Here is a 20806-nt window from a genome sequence, read left to right as displayed (position 1 = left end):
ATGATGGACTGTGTTCTTGGGGATGTTCAATGCTGCAATGCTGTTTTTGTTACCCTTTCCCAGATCTGTGTCTAGACACAATCCTGTCTCGGAACTCTACGGACAATTCCTTCAACCTCATGGCTTAGTTTTTTTCTCTGACATCCACTGTCAACTGTGGGAGCTTATATAGACAGGTGTGTACCTTTCCAAATCATGTCCAATCAATTGAATATACCACAGGTGGACTCCAATCAAGTTGTAGAAACATCTCAAGGATGATCAATGGAAACAGGATGCACCTGAGGTCAATTTTGAGGCTCATAGCTGAATACTTATGTAGATATGGTATTTCTGTTTTTAATTTTTAATACATTTGCAAAAATGTATTAAACCTGTTTTTGCTTCCTCATTATGGGGTATTGTGTGTAGATTGATGAGGGGGAAAAGTAATTTAATCCATTTTAGAATAAGGCTGTAATGTAACAAAATGTGGAAAAAGTCAATGGGTCTGAATGCTTTCCGAATGCGCTGAGTTGTTTTGGCATGCTATGCAACTCGAAAGAAAGAACCACTACCAGTCATTCAATCACACTTGTCAAGTCATCATATGCTGTAACACACAATGATGGTGAGATCCTGTGTGTGTGTGTGTGTGTGTGTGTGTGTGTGTGTGTGTGTGTGTGTGTGTGTGTGTGTGTGTGTGTGTGTGTGTGTGTGTGTGTGTGTGTGTGTGTGTGTGTGTCTTCCTGTGGTGTGGCTATACTCACTTCTTCATTGAAATGTGATAATCAACATTCATGAATTGATGAGGATGATGATTAATAATGACGATGATGATATGCAATTGGCCTATGACCATTTGTTACAAGATGTCATGTTTTTATTATGGCACGTGTCACCAAAACATTATTGTGGGATGCGTTTGGCTCTTGCGCCACTCTGTGGAAGTAAAATTGAACTGTTTTATGAGTAGCTTAGGCCTACTGTAGTTCTGCCTTCATCCTTTCACGTGGTCTTTCACATTGGAATAACCACAAGTCTTTGGCCTAATATTCAGATAAATTCTCATTATAAAAAAAGGAATGGAATACACCTGATTAATAAATGTAGTAAATTATTATTCTTGTATTTTTTTTATACAGTAACATACAGTAAGCAGACCTACATTGATGGAACAGAACCCTTGTGGACATAATATGAGCTCTTAGAAAAAAAAACAGCTCTAAATGCTTCATAATTAGTAAGTGCCAAGTCACATGACAAGTTGAGACAATCACAGCTGTGACTCACTTGGATATTTTTAGGTGAAAGGAAGTGGAGAGAAAGAAGTGACAGAATGCAGTACTGTTACTGAGACAGAGAGAGGGGCGTGCGTGCGTGCGTGTGTGTGTGGACTTACCCTGGGTGATAAATGCAGAATGTGCATGGGTAAAGTGACGGCCATGAGGAGTTGCTATTTTATTTAAAAAATAATACATGACAATTATAGATGCAAGCACAACTTAGGACATCATTATGTAATTAAGAAATTGGTAAAGATGACATTTTCCCTCCCTCCCTCCCTCCCTCCCTCCCTCCCCCACCCACAAAACTCTTCTTGTTTATCTCTCTATTATATCTCCTCTCTCTCTCCCACTTCCTCAACACTCTCTCTGTCTCTCTCGCTCTCTCTCCCTTTCTTTCTCTCTCATTGACACACACAGACAAACTACAGTATATGTGGAGGAGGAAAGAGATGTTCAGACATCCGTTTTCACAGCTGTCTTGTGACAACCTATTTTAAACATCAACATGGACTTCGACTACCAGCGCTTAAAAGGTCAGGCTTAAACTTTTAACAATTTCATATTCAGTCAGAACTATGTAGGAACAATGTTTTCATTACTAACTCATTTAATATCATTGCTAATGTTTACCATTGCTTACAATTTTGTTGCCAAGAGTCTTTGTTAACAAACTATGTATAGTTTCAAAATAAGTTTTTGAAAGATCATGTCGATCTCACTGACTGTGAGTCCTGGCCATGGCTCTATTTATGAATTTGAGAGTGTTTACATTTCCCCAGCCCAATCACTCAGCTTTATACCAAACCAAGTGACAGATCTGCTGTTGGGCTGAAAGAGATAGACAGGCTTGTCTGCGCAGCCGAAGATTGTGTTAGCCCACTAAGCTAAAAACCTACAGGCATTAGCTGTGCGAGCAAAGACAAGTCTCATAAAAAGGTTACTCATCACACAAGAGTAGTTACCTGACTAGCTTGATTACACTCCACCTTTTCTCCTCTGAGACACCAACAGATAATAGGCATCAAATGACCAAATATTATTCACGGCACCAATGTGACGTGTGCTTGTTATACAATTGATTATTTGTGTTTATTCTACTAAGTGAATCCTTTGCACTAATGTGAAAATCTACATCTGAAGTTGATGCTAAAAGTGATCTGAATCGATTTATTGTCAGAGCATGTATGCATTTTACACCATTTTAACTTCTATTCATTGTTGTGTTTTTTATGTTGTGTTACTACAGTGTCTTCAGAAAGTATTCATACCCCTTGACTTATTTCACATGTTGTTGTGTCACAGCCTGGGTTCATCATTTATTCAATATCATTTTTTGAAAACATGTTTTTAGAAATGTTTGCACATTTATTGAAAATTAAATACATAATTTACATAAATATTCACACCACTGAGCCAATAAATGTTAGAATAACCTATGACTGTGATTACAGTTGTTCCGGGTAAGTCTCTAAGAGCTTTACACACCTGGATTGTACAACATTTGCACATGATAATTTTTTTAACTTCTTCAAGCTCTGTCAAAATGGTTGTTGATCATTGCGTGACAGACATTTTCAAATCTTGCAATAAGTTTTCAAGACAATTTAAGTCAAAACTGTAACTAGGCCACTCAGGAACATTCAATGCTGTCTTGGTAAACACCTCCAGCCTATATTTGGCCTTGTGTTTTAGGTTATTTTCCTGCTATAAGGTGAATTTGTCTCCCAGTGTCTGTTGGAAAGCAGACTGAACCTGGTTTTCCTCTAGGATTTTGCCTGTGCTTAGCTCTGTTTCATTTATTTTTATCCCCAAAAAAAATCCCTAGTCCTTGCTGATGACAAGCATACCCATAACATGATGCATCCACTACCATTCTTGAAAATATGAAGAGTAGTACTCAGTGAATTGTATTTGCACCAAATAATGCTCTATATTCAGGACATAAAGTTCCTTTCTTTGCACATTGTTTTGGCAATTTTACTTTAGTGTCTTATTGCAAACGGGATGCATGTTTTTGAATGTATTCTACATTTTCAATCTGTCGTTTAGGTTAGTATTGTGAAGTAACTACAATGTTGTTGATCCATCCTCCTATCACAGCCATTAAACTATGTAACTGTTTTAAAGTCACCATTGGCCTCATGGTGAAATCCTTGAGCAGTTTCCTTCCTCTCCAGCAACTGAGTTAGGAAGGACACCTGTATCGTTGTAGTGACTGGGTGTATTGATGCACCATCCAAAGTGTCATCAATAATTTTACCATAGTTAAAGGGATATTCAATGTCTACTTTTAAATTTTTTACCCATCTCCAAATACTGTAGGTGTCCCTCTTTGCGAGGCATTGGAAAATCTCCCTGGAAATCTTCCTGTGGTTGAATCTGTGTTTGAAATTCACTGCTTGACTGAGGGACCTCACAGATAATTGTATGAGTTGGTTACAGAGATGAGGCAGTCATCCAAAAATTATGTACAAGATAAGGGACAGGCACTGTAAATTAGCGCAAGCTAATATGTTATGGTGTAAATGTGTCAATGTTATTGCATCTGTCGCTACTCAAATAAATGAAACAATATTATTGCACACAGGGTGAGTCCATGCAACTTATTATGTGACTTGTTAAGCACATTTTTACTCCTGAACTTATTTAGGCTTGACATAACAATTGGGTTGAATACTTATTGACTCAACAAATTTCAGCTTTTCATTTTTAATACATTTCTAAAAAATTCTCAAAATGTTATTCTAATTTGACAGGCCAGTGACACAGAATCTAAATGTAATCCATTTCAAATTCAAGGTCTGTGAATACTTTCTGAAGGCACTTTATATGTATGCTGCTTTTTGGCTAGGGTTCACTTTTTTTAAAGAGATGTGAAACTCAATGTGACTTATATATAAAGGTTCAATAAAAAATATATTGTGTTAGTGGCTGTCACTTGTGATGGTTAATGTTTAGCTATATAAACTGTATTTTATGTTGGTTTGTAGATGTTGATAATATCAATGGGTCTTACCTAGTTAAATAAAAGTTAAATATAAAAAAATATATAAATATATACAGTACATTGTGATAGTTCAGTGTCAAAAAGATGCTTCATGTAGCTATCACTTTTGTGATGGTTACTGGTTAGCTTTATAGATTATTTTGTGTTGGTTTGCAGATGTTGAAAGCAGGCGAGAGGAGCATATCAGCTGCCTGCCTATCCAACCCCAAAAGCTTGTACCACACCAGCATTCTGCTCAAGACCCGCCCACCCGGCAGACTCCTCCAATCAAACCCAGGAGGAGCTTAAAGGTCCCCAAAACCCCTCTGGAGGAGGTGGCGGCTCTACCAGCCAAACAAACCATTGGCCAGGAGAATGAGGTTACAGAATTTAAATCTGAAATTAGATTTAACTTCAGATCCCAGATCAGAAAATGTGCATGCTTTTCAATTGTGTTTTCTATGCTTGGTAGACATGACACAGACAAGTATCTGTGCATTAATTGACGTGTATTTCTACTCTGTGTGAATGCTTGTTTCTAAAAATGCATATGTCTGTGTCGAGAATTTCCCGTAAGCCTCCAGTCAGAAACCATCAGCCACACTTTACGCCCTAAACCACACAGTACAGTTAGAGACACACAACTTCCTGTGGTTCGGTTTTAAAAAAGCCATTTCATGAAACGTTAAAACAAAGAGAACTGAAAGTTACCTCTCTACCTTCAGTGTTGCGTGGGTCAGCCCAGTTCAGATTCTGTCTCTAGAGTCTTCTCGAAGATCCTACCGGTTTGATGTGCATACATGGAAAACGATAGGTGAAATATTATGATGGGTTTATTTGACCTATGAAAGTTTATACCATACACACTTTGACTTACACACCGTACCTACTGAAAAGGCCTGATACAACACAGTAATGTTGTATCAGATGCCGGTGACTGTAGTGTCTTTCTGTTTGTGACGGAGAGCACCAACTGGATGAGCTGCGGGTAAGGCCCAATGTCTAGGATGGGAGGCATGTAGGCCACTTCCATGTAGTTGTCTGCATGCTGGAATTAAAAAGGCATGGATTAGCATATCAAGTGTATATCAAGTGTTTAAAATATAACTGTCTTCTCTTGCTGAGGTAACTTCTGTGGGAACGTATTCAAGCTTACGTGTGTGAACAACAGCCGTTTTCTCCCTCTCTACCTCTCTCTCTTTCCTTTCAGATCTACACAAAGTGGTAGTTGGTAGGTGCTGTTTCTGGACCGGGCGTTGTTCTCTTTCGTTCTCCCTTTTCACCTTTTTTGTTTTCTATTCAATATGGCCTTAAAATCTCCACAATAATGAAAAGATACCAGACAGCTCAACAGAGAAACTACTGAATATGCTTATCAATCTCACAACCCTCCATGTCTATCTCCCTATATCCCTCCCTATCTCAGACAGTAGTGAAGAGGGTGTCTCCTGCCCTGACTCTGGGTGGCCCCGGGCCCGTGAAGCCCTTGTCTCCGTCCCTTCGGGCCCACACCATGCTGTGGTTCGAGAGGACACAGCTCCCCCGCCTGCGTCAGTCTGGCCACCCCCTACCCCGCTGGCTACATGGCTTCGCCACGCGCAGGTTAGACTGTCTGTCTGTCAGACTGCTAGTATACACAGAAACATATGCTGGTATACACATTATCTGCAATAGAAATAAAGAAACATTGTGCATCCAGGGAAACAAGTGCATATGCAAGAAGACCACAGACACACATGCACACACGTACACTCAAACACACATAAAATGCATACGCGCACACACAATACCACAGATGACACAACACATATATAGGGACACACATACTCATCTTGACCATTCCCACTTTGAAAGCCTCAGATGGTTCAAAGTGGAGGAGAGATTCACTCAGATGAAATTGTGTCTTGTCCATAAGATTGTCCACAGTATGGTCCCCAGGTACCTATGTAACTACTTTCACTTGGTCAGGGATAACCACAACTATTCCACTAGAAGAAGTGAAACTGACATTGTTAAGGATGATATGGGGAGGGAAACTTTTTTGAACTCAGCTGCCATTCTTCGGAATAGTCTTCCAAATAACTTGAAATTCATAACCTCCATGGTCGGTTTCAAGTTCTTACTGAGAAAATGGCTGAATAGTAGCATGTCACGAAAGTGAGGAGTAGGTCTACGTGGGTGAGAAGATAATGCCCGGGATAGCATATGGACTGACTTTTGGTGCCTAGTGTGTTGTATATTGTGTAAAAGTGATTGTCTTGTATATATCAGGGATTGATTGTTGGTCTGTATATATTAGAGGTAAATGAGAGTGTTGTTTATGGCAATGGGACTGTACTATTGACTCATTTTATGACACGAACAGAAATTGTTCTGTCATTGTTTTTAGCCACTGAAGCTGGAGCCCTCTCTTATGTATGTTTATAAAATTGTCTAATAAATGCAATCAATGAAACAGGTCATATTCAAACACATTCACACATACATACATAAGGGGGCGGGGGTTGCTGAGGAAAACATAGCAGAAGGCTATATCGGTCTGCTAATACAGGACTATTAAAAAACACAACTTTTGTGATAAAATTAATATTTTTTATTTCTTTAAATTATTATTTTAATTCAGGGGGTGCTACAGCACCCTCAGCATCCCTAAATCCCGCAGCTATGGGTACATACAATATGCACACGAAATAGAAAATAGTTCAGAAAGACACGAGTCAAAGCAAAGACACAATTGTACACACATAGGTGCTCTGTTTGTTCTCATTTATTTATTTGTCTCTGTCTGTCTGTCTGTCTGTCTGTCTGTCTGTCTGTCTGTCTGTCTGTCTGTCTGTCTGTCTGTCTGTCTGTCTGTCTGTCTGTCTGTCTGTCTGTCTGTCTGTCTGTCTGTCTGTCTGTCTGTCTGTCTGTCTGTCTGTCTGTCTGTCTGTCTGTCTGTCTGTCTGTCTGTCTGTCTGTCTGTCTGTCTGTCTGTCTGTCTGTCTGTCTGTCTGTCTGTCTGTCTGTCTGTCTGTCTGTCTGTCTGTCTGTCTGTCTGTCTGTCTGTCTGTCTGTCTGTCTGTCTGTCTGTCTGTCTGTCTGTCTGTCTGTCTGTCTGTCTGTCTGTCTGTCTGTCTGTCTGTCTGTCTGTCTGTCTGTCTGTCTGTCTGTCTGTCTGTCTGTCTGTCTGTCTGTCTGTCTGTCTGTCTGTCTGTCTGTCTGTCTGTCTGTCTGTCTGTCTGTCTGTCTGTCTGTCTGTCTGTCTGTCTGTCTGTCTGTCTGTCTGTCTGTCTGTCTGTCTGTCTGTCTGTCTGTCTGTCTGTCTGTCTGTCTGTCTGTCTGTCTGTCTGTCTGTCTGTCTGTCTGTCTGTCTGTCTGTCTGTCTGTCTGTCTGTCTGTCTGTCTGTCTGTCTGTCTGTCTGTCTGTCTGTCTGTCTGTCTGTCTGTCTGTCTGTCTGTCTGTCTGTCTGTCTGTCTGTCTGTCTGTCTGTCTGTCTGTCTGTCTGTCTGTCTGTCTGTCTGTCTGTCTGTCTGTCTGTCTGTCTGTCTGTCTGTCTGTCTGTCTGTCTGTCTGTCTGTCTGTCTGTCTGTCTGTCTGTCTGTCTGTCTGTCTGTCTGTCTGTCTGTCTGTCTGTCTGTCTGTCTGTCTGTCTGTCTGTCTGTCTGTCTGTCTGTCCTTCCTGTCCTGTCCTGTCCTGTCCTGTCCTGTCCTGTCCTGTCCTGTCCTGTCCTGTCCTGTCCTGTCCTGTCCTGTCCTGTCCTGTCCTGTCCTGTCCTGTCCTGTCCTGTCCTGTCCTGTCCTGTCCTGTCCTGTCCTGTCTGTCTGTCTGTCGACTGATTGGATAGGGAGGCAGAGGAGCTTCTGAAGGACAAGCAGCAGGGCTGTTTTCTGATCAGGCTCAGCGAGTCAAAGATTGGTTTTGTACTCTCGTACAGGTAAAGTCATGACAGACCACACATACACCATACACACACACATACCTAAAGACATCTTTAGATAGACACATAATTTTCTCCCCAGAGGAAAGGATAGATGCCGCCATTTCATCATAGAGGAAGAAGAGGGTGGCAGAGGGGCATGTTACCTCATCGCTGGGGAGGAGAGTCGCCATAGAAGCCTGCAGGAGCTGGTCAGCCACTACACCCAGAATCCCGTGGGGCCCTTCAACGAGATTCTCAACACGCCCTGTGACGAGGTGCCGAGTACATATTCCACACCCCGTGCCTCCTTCATGATCGAAAGGAAAATAATAATTGGCACGACCTAATTAGCCTCTAAAGATCTAACAAACACATTTTGTGGCAAACTATCCTTTTTGGTCAACTCAAATGCAACAGTTTGTTTCTCAATCTTTCTGTATCTCTTTTACTCTCTCTCGAAGTCCAATGAAAGTTTTGAGAGTACAGTTAAACTGGGGTTGCAGGATGAAGGTGGAGAGACAACGAAAGTGACCAAAATGGAAGCCACTGTACGGTCATCAACTGCACCCTCGGCTCCTGACACTGTCCGAGTTCAAGAGATATTGGCTAGCTCAGTCCCTACAGATGACGGGGTGCCAGAGTATGCTGTGGTCAGGAAGGTGCTCAAGAAGTCCTGTTCTCTACCAGAAAGCCAGTTTAGGGAACTGATGGAGGTGAGGAACTAACCTCACTTTAACATTTGTAAGTTAAACAAACCCACTTAAAAAGTCAACGTTATAAATGGATTTACAGAACTACCTTACCAATGTTTTTTCCAGGTGACAAATCTGATCGCCCCCCCCCAAGATGTGACAAAACCTGGTGTTAGCTGTGTAGGAGCATGTGGGAGAGGTTATGACGACACCAAAGCACTGTACGCTCAGGTCAACAAGTCACCAAGCATGCTTTCCCAGGCAGACATAACTCCCAAAGTCAATGTGGGCAACCCACCAGGCCAGAGGGCGGAGGCAGCGTCCTCCGTCCTGCTCACGAGCAGTGGCTCCAACGAGGACCCGAGTTACTGGAAGCTGGAGCCCCTGCACACCTACGAGGAAACCCCTCATCTGGCCCAACACGAAGAAGAAGAGGCAAAGGAACACAATGACTTCTACGCCATGGGGCGCTGGCGGGATGCCGAGAGGAGCGCAGGCGGGCAAGGTGAAAGACAAGACCAGCCACTTATCTTTCAGGGGTTGTATTGTTATTGGCCTAAGCAAGGCACAGCATGCCTGATTCGACCTGAAATTACCCATTACACAGTTTTAGCTGCTCCTTAATTTTATGTTATATTTATACAGCCCCATTTTTATCCATGCCTAGAATGAACAATGTACATATACAGTGTCTTCGGAAAGTATTCAAACTTTTTCCACATTTTGTCACATTACCACCTTATTCTAAAATTGATTAAATAAATACAAAATCATCAGCAATCTACACACAAAACCCCATAATGAAAGTGAAAACAGGGTTTTTGAAAATGTTCCAAATGTTTTGAAAATAAAAAACAGTATTGCTGTTGAGACTCGAAATTGAGCTCAGCTGCATCCTGTTTCCATTGATGTTTCTACAACTTGATTGGAGTCCACCTGTGGTAAATTCAATTGATTGGACATGATTTGGAAAGGCAGATACCTGTCTATATAAAGGTCCCCACAGTTGACAGTGGATTGTGCGTAGAGTGCCGAGACAGGATTGTGTCGAGGCACAGATCTGGGGGGGAAAAATGTGTGCAGCATTGACGGTCCCCAAGAACACAGTGGCCTACATTATTCTTAAATGGAAGAAGTTTGGAACCACCAAGACTCTTCCTACAGCTGGCCACCTGGCCAAACTGAGCAATTGGGGGAGAAGGGCCTTGGTCAGGGAGGTGACCAAGAACCTGATGGTCACTCTGACAGAGCTCTTGAGTTCCTCTGTGGAGATGGGAGAACCTACCAGAGGGACAACCATCTCCGCAGCACTCCACCAATCAGGCCTTTATGGTAGAGTGATCAGAATGAAGCCACTCCTCAGTAAAAGGCACATGACAGCCTGCTTGGAGTTTGTCTGAAGGCACTTAAAGACTCTCAGACCATGAGAAACAAAATTCTCTGGTCTGATGAAACCAAGATTGAACTCTTTGGCCTGAATGCCAAGTTTCACATCTGGAGGAATCCTGGCACCACCCCTACGGTCAAGCATGGTGGTGGCAGCATCATGCTGTGGGGATCGAGGCAAATGTCCATTGCCCGTGTTGCTTGGCCCAAGCAAGTCTCTTATTATTGGTGTCCTTTAATAATGGTTTCTTTGCAGCAAGTTGACCATTAAGGCCTGATTCACAGTCTCTTCTGAACAGTTGTCTGTTACTTGAACTCTCAAGCATTTATTTGGGCTGCAATTTCTGAGGCTGGTAACTCTAATGAACTTATCCTCTGCAGCAGAGAACTCTGGGTCTTTTGTTCCTGTGGTGGCCCTCATGAGAGCCAGTTTCATCATAGCGCTTTATATTTTTTGCAACTGCACTTGAAACTTTCGAAATTCTTAATTTTCTGTATTGACTGACCTTCATGCCCTTTGCTTATTTGAGCTGTTCTTACCATAATATGGACTCTGTCTTTTACCAAATAGGGCTATTTTCTATATACTCCCTACCTTGTCACAACACAACAGATTGGCTCAAATGCATTCATTGAAATTTGCTTCGTTTAACTTTTTTTGGTTGCGTGCACTATACTACAATGTAGAAAATAGTATAAATAAAGAACCCCTAGAATGACTAGGTGTTAACTTTTGACTGGTAGTGTATTTCAGTTTATATTTAATAAATTAGCAAATTCTAAAACCCTGTTTTTGTTGTAATTATGGGGTGTGGAGTGTAGATTGTCGGGGGGGAATAATAATTCTAGAATAAGGATGTAACTGAACAAAATGTGGAAAAAGTCATGGGGGCTGTTTCCTAAGGCACTGTATGACGGTATACATGTATTACAATATTCGCTCTCATTTGCAGACCCCCAGCATCACATCTATTCAGAGGTGAACCTAAGGAGAGAGGCCTCCAGTCATGTTCCCCTTCCAGCCAGGACAGCCCCCAACCAGCCTTTACGACCGCCTCGCAGGGCCGGTAACTGCCCCCCTCGATCAGATGGAAGTGTGCAGGTACAGGAACAAAGATATGGTTGTGCATATTATCTATTTTGTCAATACATTATAGCTGATTGTAAATGTTAAGCTTTTTCATTGAGAAAAAAATACATTGGTAGATTATGTTACTTTGAAAATGTTAGAAATATTTAATATAAAAACACTTAGTTAGGCCCATCTTTTCTCTCATTTTTCTAGCGATGTGGAGATGCCATCTTTCCTTCCCCATCCCGACCTGGGGTCTTTCTGCCACCTCGTTCAGAACAACCTTTGACTGATGACTCAGGCACAAGCATCTACAAACAGATCCCAGCGAGGCCAACCAGCGCAAAGCCTTCACTGCCTCCACCCAACCCCTGACCACTCTTTACTAAGACCCTGTCATACAACGCCACTTGTAAACCCCACACCCAAGACCCTCTCTGCAATTATCATTTAACAAAATAATGACAACCCCAATATATTTTAAGCCTTAATGTACTCAGATTAAGGTATGTTTTCTATTTAACTTGAGGCTTGATCATCCTGAATGTCAAGTCTCTGTGTGCCAAAAATGCATCTACAGAAGTTGTGCAAAAGATTGACAGAATGGTAAACACAAGAATCTCACTTTATAAAACCCAGCGTTTTTGTTTATTTCCCAAACATGAAGTTCCAAGTCACCTGAGAAATTACTTGAGGGTTTCAAATTAATTACAAAATAAAACAAAAATGCAGCCATTCTTGCATTGTAGCTGTAGTGAGACTTTGTGTACCATATGGAATGCATGTGCGTGTATGGAATAGAAAAACCAGCAATGAAACCTCTAGCCCATCATCGACCGCTATAGTCGACAAAGCTCAATCTCCCAATCACAAGGAAGCACATCTTCCCCGATCACTCATTACATGTTCTCGTTTACCCCCAATATGGGTAATTATGCTATATTTTAATAAAATACAGTCACTCACCTCCCAATCTACTAACACCCTTTTCACACCACTGAGCAGAACTGCGATGAACAGCATTAGTGTGGTTACACATCCAGCATGGTTGCTATAACTATGCTGGAAAGGACAAAGTGACTGAGTATCTGAGCCTGCACATTTGTGTCAACACAAGAGTGTGAAACGGTACAAGTTATTAAACCTCAACCCCATCCCTAGCTAGTTCCACAGTGGAGAGTAGAGTGTTCAGTTCTTCTTGGCCTTGGGCGAGTCGTATTTCCTCTTGCTGGAGAACCACAAGAGCAGGGGGATGCCAATGGAGGGGAGGGTCATTACACCGAAAGCAGCCCAGTCCAGCTGGAGAGAGAGGGGGGGGGGTGAGGGAAGGAGATGTGATGTCACAGCCAATTCAAGGCTTGGGTCAAATTCAGCAAGATACCATTTTGAAAATGGGGAAGTACTTCTTGTCCATTAAAAATGGGGGGGGGGGGGAATCTTTCAAAACCCTACTGAAGTGTGGTTCCATTTTAAAGAAACAGGGCATGGAGAATAAAACAAAATTAAGCATGGCTGTTTGTGGTCTAGTTTGTTTGGGGTGGCTGGTAACTGGTTGATAAACAGAGGCCTTGTCATTTATTTTCAAGTTTGCCAGCAATTGAGGATAGGACCAGGAGACAATAACACACTGGTACCGAAGACATAGTACTGGCTTTGTTCTACCTCCATACATTACACAAATACTGAGCAACTATATGTATGCCAAGAAATGGAGAGTCTAGTTCTTTCTGATGAACATACTAAAGCCATGTATTTTTGAAATGATATTTTAGTCTAGGCCTCTGTCCAACAAAAGGCTGGTTTCCTGGACTCAGATTGAGACATTAGAGTAAAAATCACTTCAAATAAAAGGTTTTCCATTACGCATGCATTTAAGACTAGGATTGAGTAATCTGGGTCCAGGAAGTCAGCCCGAAGGGCATCCAGTTACCTCCAAATATGTGGTATATCACCAAATACTCCTGTAAGAGGTCTATAACAACCATAATGCTTTGAAAGGACAAATGACTTACATAGTGGGGGGAGAAACGCCTGTCAAACTCCCTTTGAGCTAAAATCCCACCCTGTCCAGGGGCACTGGTGTAGCCAACCTGTAGGAAGACAGAAGGGGGTTTAATTTCCTCAAAAGGTCACAAACATCACTACTCTGCATCAGTCTCTAGTTGAATTGACGAATTTCCAATTATTTGAAATCCATAAGAGGATTTGTGCAAGTGCACAATGCATAAAAACAATTGCCAGGAAATACCAACACCAGCCTAATAGGCTATTAAGCTACATTCTGCACGTTAATGTAGCAGAGAAAAACTTCCAGACTGGAGAGAACAAAGCAAGTCTGCATCCGACTGGAGTTCAAATACCATTTTAAATACTTCAGCTCTGCTTGATGGAACTACCTATTGCAATGGAACCAATACAAAAGCACAAAAAGTTCAAACCCTGACCACATGCCAGTGCTTAAGCAAACGCTCAAAGTATCTGAAAGATGTCAAATATAATTTCAAACCAGGTTAGGGACCGTATTTATAAAGCATCTCAGTATAGGAGTGTTGATCTAGGATCAAGTCCATGCAATCTTATTCATTATGATGTAAAAGGGAAAACATTATCCAAGAGCATTATTCCTACTCCTAAAATGCTTTATAAATACAGGCCCTGGTCTGCATAGATGATTCTGCTCTCCCTTACCACAACTTGTCCTCCCTCCTGAGCCAGGTAGCTGACGGAGGCAGAGGTGAAGTTGAAGTATCCGGCCTTCAGGGGGCGCAGTACCACAGTATGAGAGACGTTGCTGGCACTGGGGACAGTTAAGATATAAACAACTAGAGCCGGGTTGTCACTCATTCCATGCAAGGCCTAGTGTCTACAGTTTTTTTTTCTTCAATTAAGCCCTAGACAACCAGGTGTCGAGAGTAGAGTTCCTTACTAATTCATTCATCAATTAAGTATAAGGAAGGAGCGAAAATCTGCACACTAGCCCTCCGTGGAATGAGTTTGACAACTGAACTTGAGAAACTGCAAAACAACTTCAGAGTATGCGGTGGGCTTCGTTGTAAAAGATTGGTGCTTAGGAGCCGTTGAGCTGAGACATTTTAGGATTGTGCCTTTAAAGGATACGGGGCGATCCTGTCCCATTTCACGTTCAGCATCCCAGAGACGATGCCGAAATCCTCAGGGGGGAAGGAGTCGTCAGATAGCTCAACCTCTAGGGCAGCGCTGTGGAACGAGTATTCAGAACGAGTTAAGGCAGATTGTGAAACCTCACACTCTGGGATAAGGGTACAGAATTGGGAAGCAAACAAATAAACTAATTTTCAGCACACAGAGACTGACATTGAATGGCTTGTCTTAACACTCAATGTCATTTTTCAATACCTGGTTCCAACGTTGTAGATGTTGTACTGCAGTGTGAGATCACGGCCCTCAACGGCATAACGGTTCAACAGGGACTTGGAAGCTAAAAGACGAGCCCCCTCCTCTCCTGTCCCCAAACCCAGCAGACCCAGTAGAGCAAACACGTACAGGGCCCTCATCTGCAATAGAGTAGTAAAAGTGGTCAATACAAACTCAAGTGAAATTACAGTGAAAAACTTCAGTCCCGTCAAAGAATCATTGATCCCTGACAAAAATACAAGAGTAGCATATTTTTTTTATTACCTTTATTTAACTAGGCAAGTCAGTTAAGAACAAAATCTTATTTTTCAATGACGGCCTAGGAACAGTGGGTTTACTTCCTTGTTCAGGGACAGAACGAACAGATTTTTACCTTTTCAGCTCGAGGGATTCGATCAGGTTACGAGTCCAACGCTCTAACCACTAGGCTACCTGCCGCCTCACATCTGGCTTTATGCCGAACGTTATATTTCTAAATATTGTAAAACTAATTCACTTCGTATGATAAGATAAAGCGAAGTGCCAACTAGCAATGCTAAGTGAGGATAAAATGACCAATGTTTGATCCATTAGTGTCAACTAAGATTTCAACATAGTATTGGATAATTAAATACACCCATCTAACGTTAGCTAATGACGTTATAGATTATCGGCCAATCTACCACAATTTGATCGTGGTACAATTTGATTCAGATTTTTTTGTTTTGTTAAACAGCCAAAGCATACGTGTACATGGTGTCAACTTTGAACTTGGCGCTATGAGATGTGCTAGCTAGCTACGGTGGCTAACGTTCTTGGTAGTTAGATTATCTACAACCAGATGTTAAAACGAAAGATGACCTTAGTTAGCTAACTAGCTGCAATTTTCTTGAATGGATTACAAAAACCACATGGTCAACAAAGCGTTGACCACAATCTGACAAAATTAACATTACGAGATACCGGTTAGCAGCTAGATAGCAAAAAAAAATATCTGCAGGTTTACGCTTACGTGTACTTGGCTAACTAACGTTAACTGGGTCGACGACTTGCAGTCAAGAACATAGCCAACTTGCAAATAGTATATTTACAAATAATACGTGAATCTTTGACAATGTATTAAAAATCATGAATTCCTTTGTCCGTTTGATATTATAACAGGGTAAAACACATAAAACGATACAAACCATAACAGATAAAGCAGTCTCACCTTCCTTTCGTTTCCTGTCAAATCAGCAAAGAATATCAACACGCATGCTCAATATATTTCAGCCCTCGTTTGGAGTGACGTAGACAGTGACGTCATTCCGGTTTACGTGCTGCTGTGCGGTTTGTTGCCAATGTTAAATTTTTTCCCTCGCTCAACTTTTTTCATGAAACTTTTTCACCCCGGACGCTTTATCTGGACATGGTTCTACAGGACCTCCACCAGCCGAAGCTAAGTAGTAGGGCAGGGCTTTCTATAGAGCTTCATTTTTATGGAATGGTCTGCCTGTCCATGTGAGAGACCTTTAAGTCTTTATTTAAGACTCATCTCTTCAATAGGTCCTATGATTGAGTGTAGTCTGGCCCAGGGTTGTGAACGGAAGGCACTGGAGCTACGAACCGCCCTTGCTGTCTCTGCCTGGCCCGGTTCCCCTTTCTCCGCTGGGATTCTCTGCCTCTAACCCTATTACGGGGGCTCAATCACTGGCTTACTAGTGTTCTTCCATGCCATCCCAAAGAGCAGTGTTGCCAACTCCTCAGTAAGGAAAGTTGCCATTGGCTGTCCTAAAAGGCGTTAAATGACGTAATCGCCTAATTTGCATAATTAGCCATGTGCATGTAATTGTGATGGACGCTGTAGGTGACGTCCTGGGAGAGACAAAAAAAGTGAGTAAAAAACCCTAAACTACAAATGAGGAAGCTGCAGAGAGTGGCACACACAGTGAATAAGAACCAGATATTTGAGGACATACTCCTCCTCCTTCAGCACTTTATGGACCCCATTGTTAATCCCCGTCATAACAGAGGCATTGTCAGTCCCTATCCCCAGGAGTTTTTCTTTTTTAAGTCAACACTTCTCGAGGAAAGCCACAACAGCACGGGCTATAGATTTGGCATCTCCTCCCTCCAACTCAAGCCCCAGAAATGTTAATACAATTGTCTGCTTGGTGTCACTAAAGTACCTTATCACAACCCCCAGGTACTTAGAAACACTTACATCTGTGGACTCATCGAGGAGGAGGCTGAAACACTGGTCACCCACATCAGCGACCAACTTTTTCAGAAAGTATGGTGCTAGAACACCATTAATCATGTCTGTGCACTTTGTCCTGTGCATTTTGAAGTGGGTAGCAGCAGTGGAGTCTGAGAAAGCAGCTCTACACGCTTCTCCGATGTGATCACATGCCAGTGTAACAGTATAGACTTTACGTCCGTCCCCTCGCCCTGATCTGGGCGCGAACCAGGGACGCTCTGCACACATCAACAGTCTCCCTCAAGCATCGTTACCTATCGCTCCACAAAAGCCGCGGCGCTATTAGCGCATACCACCGCTAACTAGCTAGCCATTTCACATCGGTTACACCAGCATGGAACAGTGTTCAGCGATAGCTAATGCCATGGTGGCCTCAGCCTTTTTTGCAGAGTCTATAAAAAATATAAAAAATAAATGGCAGCTTGTTTTGGGTGGAACTGTTATAAGGCTTTGCCTTTTGAGTATGTTTTAGAGTTGTCATGTGTTTTTTTACATCACTAAGTTTGGCTTAGAAATCGTCCTGACAGTACAGGCAGTATGCCCTTGTATCATTTCCAATAAACGGCTTCAACTAGCCTTTGAATTCAGGGTTTGATTCCCACTCCTTGCTGTATTTCTGAGTGTACAGTTTAGACTGAGACATGAGCTAGCCAGCTTTTAACCAGGGCAAGGTGACCAGAAACATGACCAAATACAAACAGTGTAGCTATTCCCTCCGCAAGGCAATCAAACAAGCTAAGCGTTAGTATAGAGACAAAGTAGTGTCGCAATTCAACGGCTAGGACACAAGAGGTATGTGGCAGGGTCTACAGTCAATCACGGATTACAAAAAGAAAACCAGCCCCGTCGCGGACCAGGATGTCTTGCTCCCAGACAGACTGTGAACATCTCCTATCTTGCCTGGTTAGTCCTGTCTGGGGGGTATCGTCGGACGGGGACACAGTGTGTCAGCCTCCAGTATTTATGCTGAAATAGTTTTTGTCGGGGGGCTAGGGTCAGTCTGTTATATCTCGAGTTTTTCTCCTGTCTTATCCGGTGTCCTGTGTGAATTTAAGTATGCTCCCCCTAATTCCCTCTCTCTTTCTCTCTAGGACCATGCCTCAGGACTACCTGGACTGATGACTCCTTGTAGTCCCCAGTCCACCTGGTCGTGCTGCTGCTCCAGTTTCAACTGTTCTGCCTGCACCTACCGCACCTGCTGTCTCTAACTATGAATGCTCGGCCATGAAAAGCCAACTGACATTTACTCCTGAGGTGCTGACCTGTTGCACTCTCTACAACCACTGTGATTATTATTTGACCCTGCAGGTCATCTATGAATGTTTGAACATATTGGCCATATAATCTCCAACCGGCACAGCCAGAAGAGGACTGGCCACCCCTCAGAGGCTGGTTTCTTCCTAGTTTTTCCTTGCTACCATGCTTCTACATCTGCATTGCTTGCTGTTTGGGGTTTTCGGATAGATTTTTGTATAGCACTTTGTGACATTGGCTGATGTTAAAAGGGCTTTATAAATACATTTGATTAAGACCTCATGATTACCTGGTAATGACCACCTGACTGTAGATTATTAGCTACTGTAAAAACTATTGCAGATGATAAAGTTGGATATTGAAAACATTGTTCATTACAGTTCTATTTGTTTCCATAGGCACACATTAAAGTTAAAATCAGCAACATATTATTTTGTGACAATCTTTATTAGCTTTTTTTCTAAATGGTTCCTGTTGGGGGGGGGGGGGGCTACATGCACAATACAGAAATTAATATAATTTAATGCATCACAGAGCCAAAAAGTAACTATACACAGACAGGAAAAAAGAGGTTAGCCTCCACCCCCAACCTCTCACCCTATTCCCCCAACCCCACCCATTCAAGCCCTTAACCAACAATTGTCACGTTCTGACCTTTATTTCCTGTGTTTTGTATTTAGTTAGTATGGTCAGGGCGTGAGTTGGGTGGGCAGTCTATGTTTGATTTTCTATGATTTGGGGTTGTCTATGTTTTGGCCTAGTATGGTTCTCAATCAGAGGCAGGTGTCATTAGTTGTCTCTGATTGAGAATCATACTTAGGTAGCCTGGGTGTCACTGTGTGTTGGTGGGTGATTGTTCCTGTCTTTGTGTTTTGCACCAGATGGTACTGTTTTAGGTTTTCTCACATTTGTTGTTTTTGTTAGTTCTCATGTGTAGTTTCTTTATAAATTAAAGAATATGAATAACCACCACGCTGCGCTTTGGTCCGCCTCTCCTTCAGATGAAGAAAACCATTACAACAATGCAGTTTTAAGAAAAATGAGACTTAAGAAAATATTTACTAAACCAAAGTTTATTTAAAAAAAATTCTATATAAGTAACACAATAAAATAACAATAATGAGGCTATATACAGGGGGTACCAGCACAGAGTCAATGAGCGGTTGTTGAAGGAATTCTAAATTCCTCTGTATTATTTCCTAATCAGAATTAAATACTCTGTCAATGCATTCGAAGGGTTTGTAAGACCCTAATATTTTATAAGAATGGACAGAGCCCCGGTCTTAAAAGTCAGGTAACAGCGTTTAATTCAAAAGAGTACTGGTTACATACACATTTTTCCACAGGTTATAAACTGAAAATGACGTCAGCGTTTTCTAAATGTTCTATCTCTTCATGACACTGGTAGAGAGGCCCTATAGTTCTCGAGCCTTCCATCCTCACCTAAAGCCAAGGTCAGTCAGTGTAAATCAGCATTCTAGACAGTCTGGAGATAGTCCGTCCCTGCCATTTGGAGATAGTTCATTCATTTGTACAAAGGAACAGACCGTCATTGTTACTAAACTCTTGACCACATTCACTTCAGTACTGGGATCAGATAAGAAAATTCATACATATACAGTACCATAATTGTATTCTGATTAGTACACCCTGATTGAAATGTATACATAATTAGTCATTATAGATAAAAAAATTCCCTTAACAGCGGTGGAACAGATTTGTTTGTGAACAAAGTTGATGGTTTGGACCTATGCGATGCCAGGGTCATATTTTTCCATATTCTGTTCCAGATAAAGGGTTGTTCATATTCACTTAGACCTGTGGACCATACTTTTTAATGGCTAGCTCAGAATATGAGCTTTCCAAAAGTTGTTTGTATATTACTGAGAAGTCCTTCTTTTCTGGAGCCCAGATCATTTATTTATAAATCCTATCATTGGATGGTTCGGTAGTTACGTTTCCCAAGGGACTCCATAGGGCGGCATAGCTGACCTACAGTAAGTTGTAAGTATTAGAAAAAAGGAGTTGTGTATGTGTCTTTCAAATCTTGGAATGTTCTCAAACCTTTACTGCCCATGATATCAGTGAGGATATGGCAGGCAGATTTACTGAGCTTTGGCCCAGTAATCAAAAGGTCATTGTTTTGGCTCACTGAGCAGACTAGGTGAATAATCTTCTGTTGTGCCCAAGAGCAAAGAACTTAATCCTAGTCACTCTGGATAAGAGCATCTGCTAAATTACTTAAATGTAAATACGGGTTCCACATTTGGACCATTGGAGGGATGCAAATGGCTGCCCTCCAGATCGCAAGGCATTATAGTGAAATATTGGAGTATGGGCATGCCATCTTGATTCCCAGTTACATTGTTTTAAATTTTGCGCCAGTTAGAGATTGTGTGAGCAATAATAGGACCAAAGCGTAGTTTACATTGTCCAATGGATATATCAGTGAAGACCACCTCTTCCAGGGCAGTAGGAGACACCATATGTCTCTCTATACTCAGCCAGGGAGCGGTAGAATCATGTCTAAACCAATTTAGGATGGGAAGAAGCTCTAGTAGCTGGAAATACAACTTTAAATTTGGTACCGATAATCCTACGTCTTTCTCTTTTTGTAAATTTGTGAGTTTTAAC

General features: G+C 41.9%; 2 protein-coding genes and 1 non-coding gene across 4 annotated transcripts; 1 reads left to right on the top strand and 2 right to left on the bottom strand.

Annotated features, from left to right (window-relative positions):
* The first annotated feature begins 1606 nt into the window (after window positions 1-1606).
* On the top strand, window positions 1607-12045 carry LOC109904430 (uncharacterized). 2 transcript variants are annotated; one of them, XM_031788688.1, is made up of 9 exons: window positions 1607-1801; window positions 4432-4634; window positions 5681-5856; window positions 8083-8172; window positions 8258-8432; window positions 8661-8870; window positions 8976-9354; window positions 11189-11337; window positions 11521-12045. In XM_031788688.1, exons 1-9 carry the CDS (start codon window positions 1774-1776, stop codon window positions 11680-11682), a joined length of 1572 nt encoding a protein of 523 aa, XP_031644548.1. In that variant the 5' UTR covers window positions 1607-1773; the 3' UTR covers window positions 11683-12045. The 2 variants fall into 2 exon arrangements, with proteins under 2 accessions (XP_031644548.1, XP_031644547.1); XM_031788687.1 differs by having other exon boundaries at window positions 8619-8870.
* LOC109903564 (translocon-associated protein subunit beta) lies at window positions 11927-16345 on the bottom strand. Its single transcript, XM_020500349.2, has 6 exons — window positions 15890-16345; window positions 14683-14840; window positions 14425-14523; window positions 13996-14104; window positions 13320-13397; window positions 11927-12606 (listed from the first exon to the last, which is right to left on the bottom strand). The coding sequence occupies exons 2-6, from the start codon at window positions 14838-14840 to the stop codon at window positions 12496-12498; spliced, it is 555 nt and encodes a 184-aa protein (XP_020355938.1). The 5' UTR covers window positions 15890-16345; the 3' UTR covers window positions 11927-12495.
* Window positions 12891-13022, bottom strand: LOC116353510 (small nucleolar RNA SNORA57). Its single transcript, XR_004202944.1, has one exon. It is a non-coding gene; the product is annotated as a small nucleolar RNA SNORA57 (small nucleolar RNA).
* Window positions 16346-20806: the final 4461 nt, after the last annotated feature.

This window comes from Oncorhynchus kisutch, linkage group LG14 (assembly GCF_002021735.2).
Source record: "Oncorhynchus kisutch isolate 150728-3 linkage group LG14, Okis_V2, whole genome shotgun sequence".
Classification (NCBI taxonomy): Eukaryota; Metazoa; Chordata; class Actinopteri; order Salmoniformes; family Salmonidae; genus Oncorhynchus; species Oncorhynchus kisutch.
Note: the sequence above shows the minus strand (reverse complement) of the source record. Positions and strands in the feature narration are given on the sequence as shown.

Bases quoted from the DNA above. Each gene is read 5' to 3' on its own strand.
- LOC109904430 (XM_031788687.1), top strand. From the start codon at position 1,774: ATGGACTTCGACTACCAGCGCTTAAAAG. The intron at 4,635-5,680 runs GTTACAGAATTT...TCCCTATCTCAG, and splicing joins CCATTGGCCAGGAGAATGAG to ACAGTAGTGAAGAGGGTGTC. The intron at 8,871-8,975 runs GTGAGGAACTAA...TGTTTTTTCCAG, and splicing joins AGTTTAGGGAACTGATGGAG to GTGACAAATCTGATCGCCCC.
- LOC109903564 (XM_020500349.2), bottom strand. From the start codon at position 14,840: ATGAGGGCCCTGTACGTGTTTGCTCTACTGGGTCTGCTGGGTTTGGGG. The intron at 14,524-14,682 runs GTATTGAAAAAT...CTCGTTCCACAG, and splicing joins ATCTACAACGTTGGAACCAG to CGCTGCCCTAGAGGTTGAGC. The intron at 12,607-13,319 runs GTAAGTCATTTG...CTCTCTCTCCAG, and splicing joins GGCGTTTCTCCCCCCACTAT to CTGGACTGGGCTGCTTTCGG.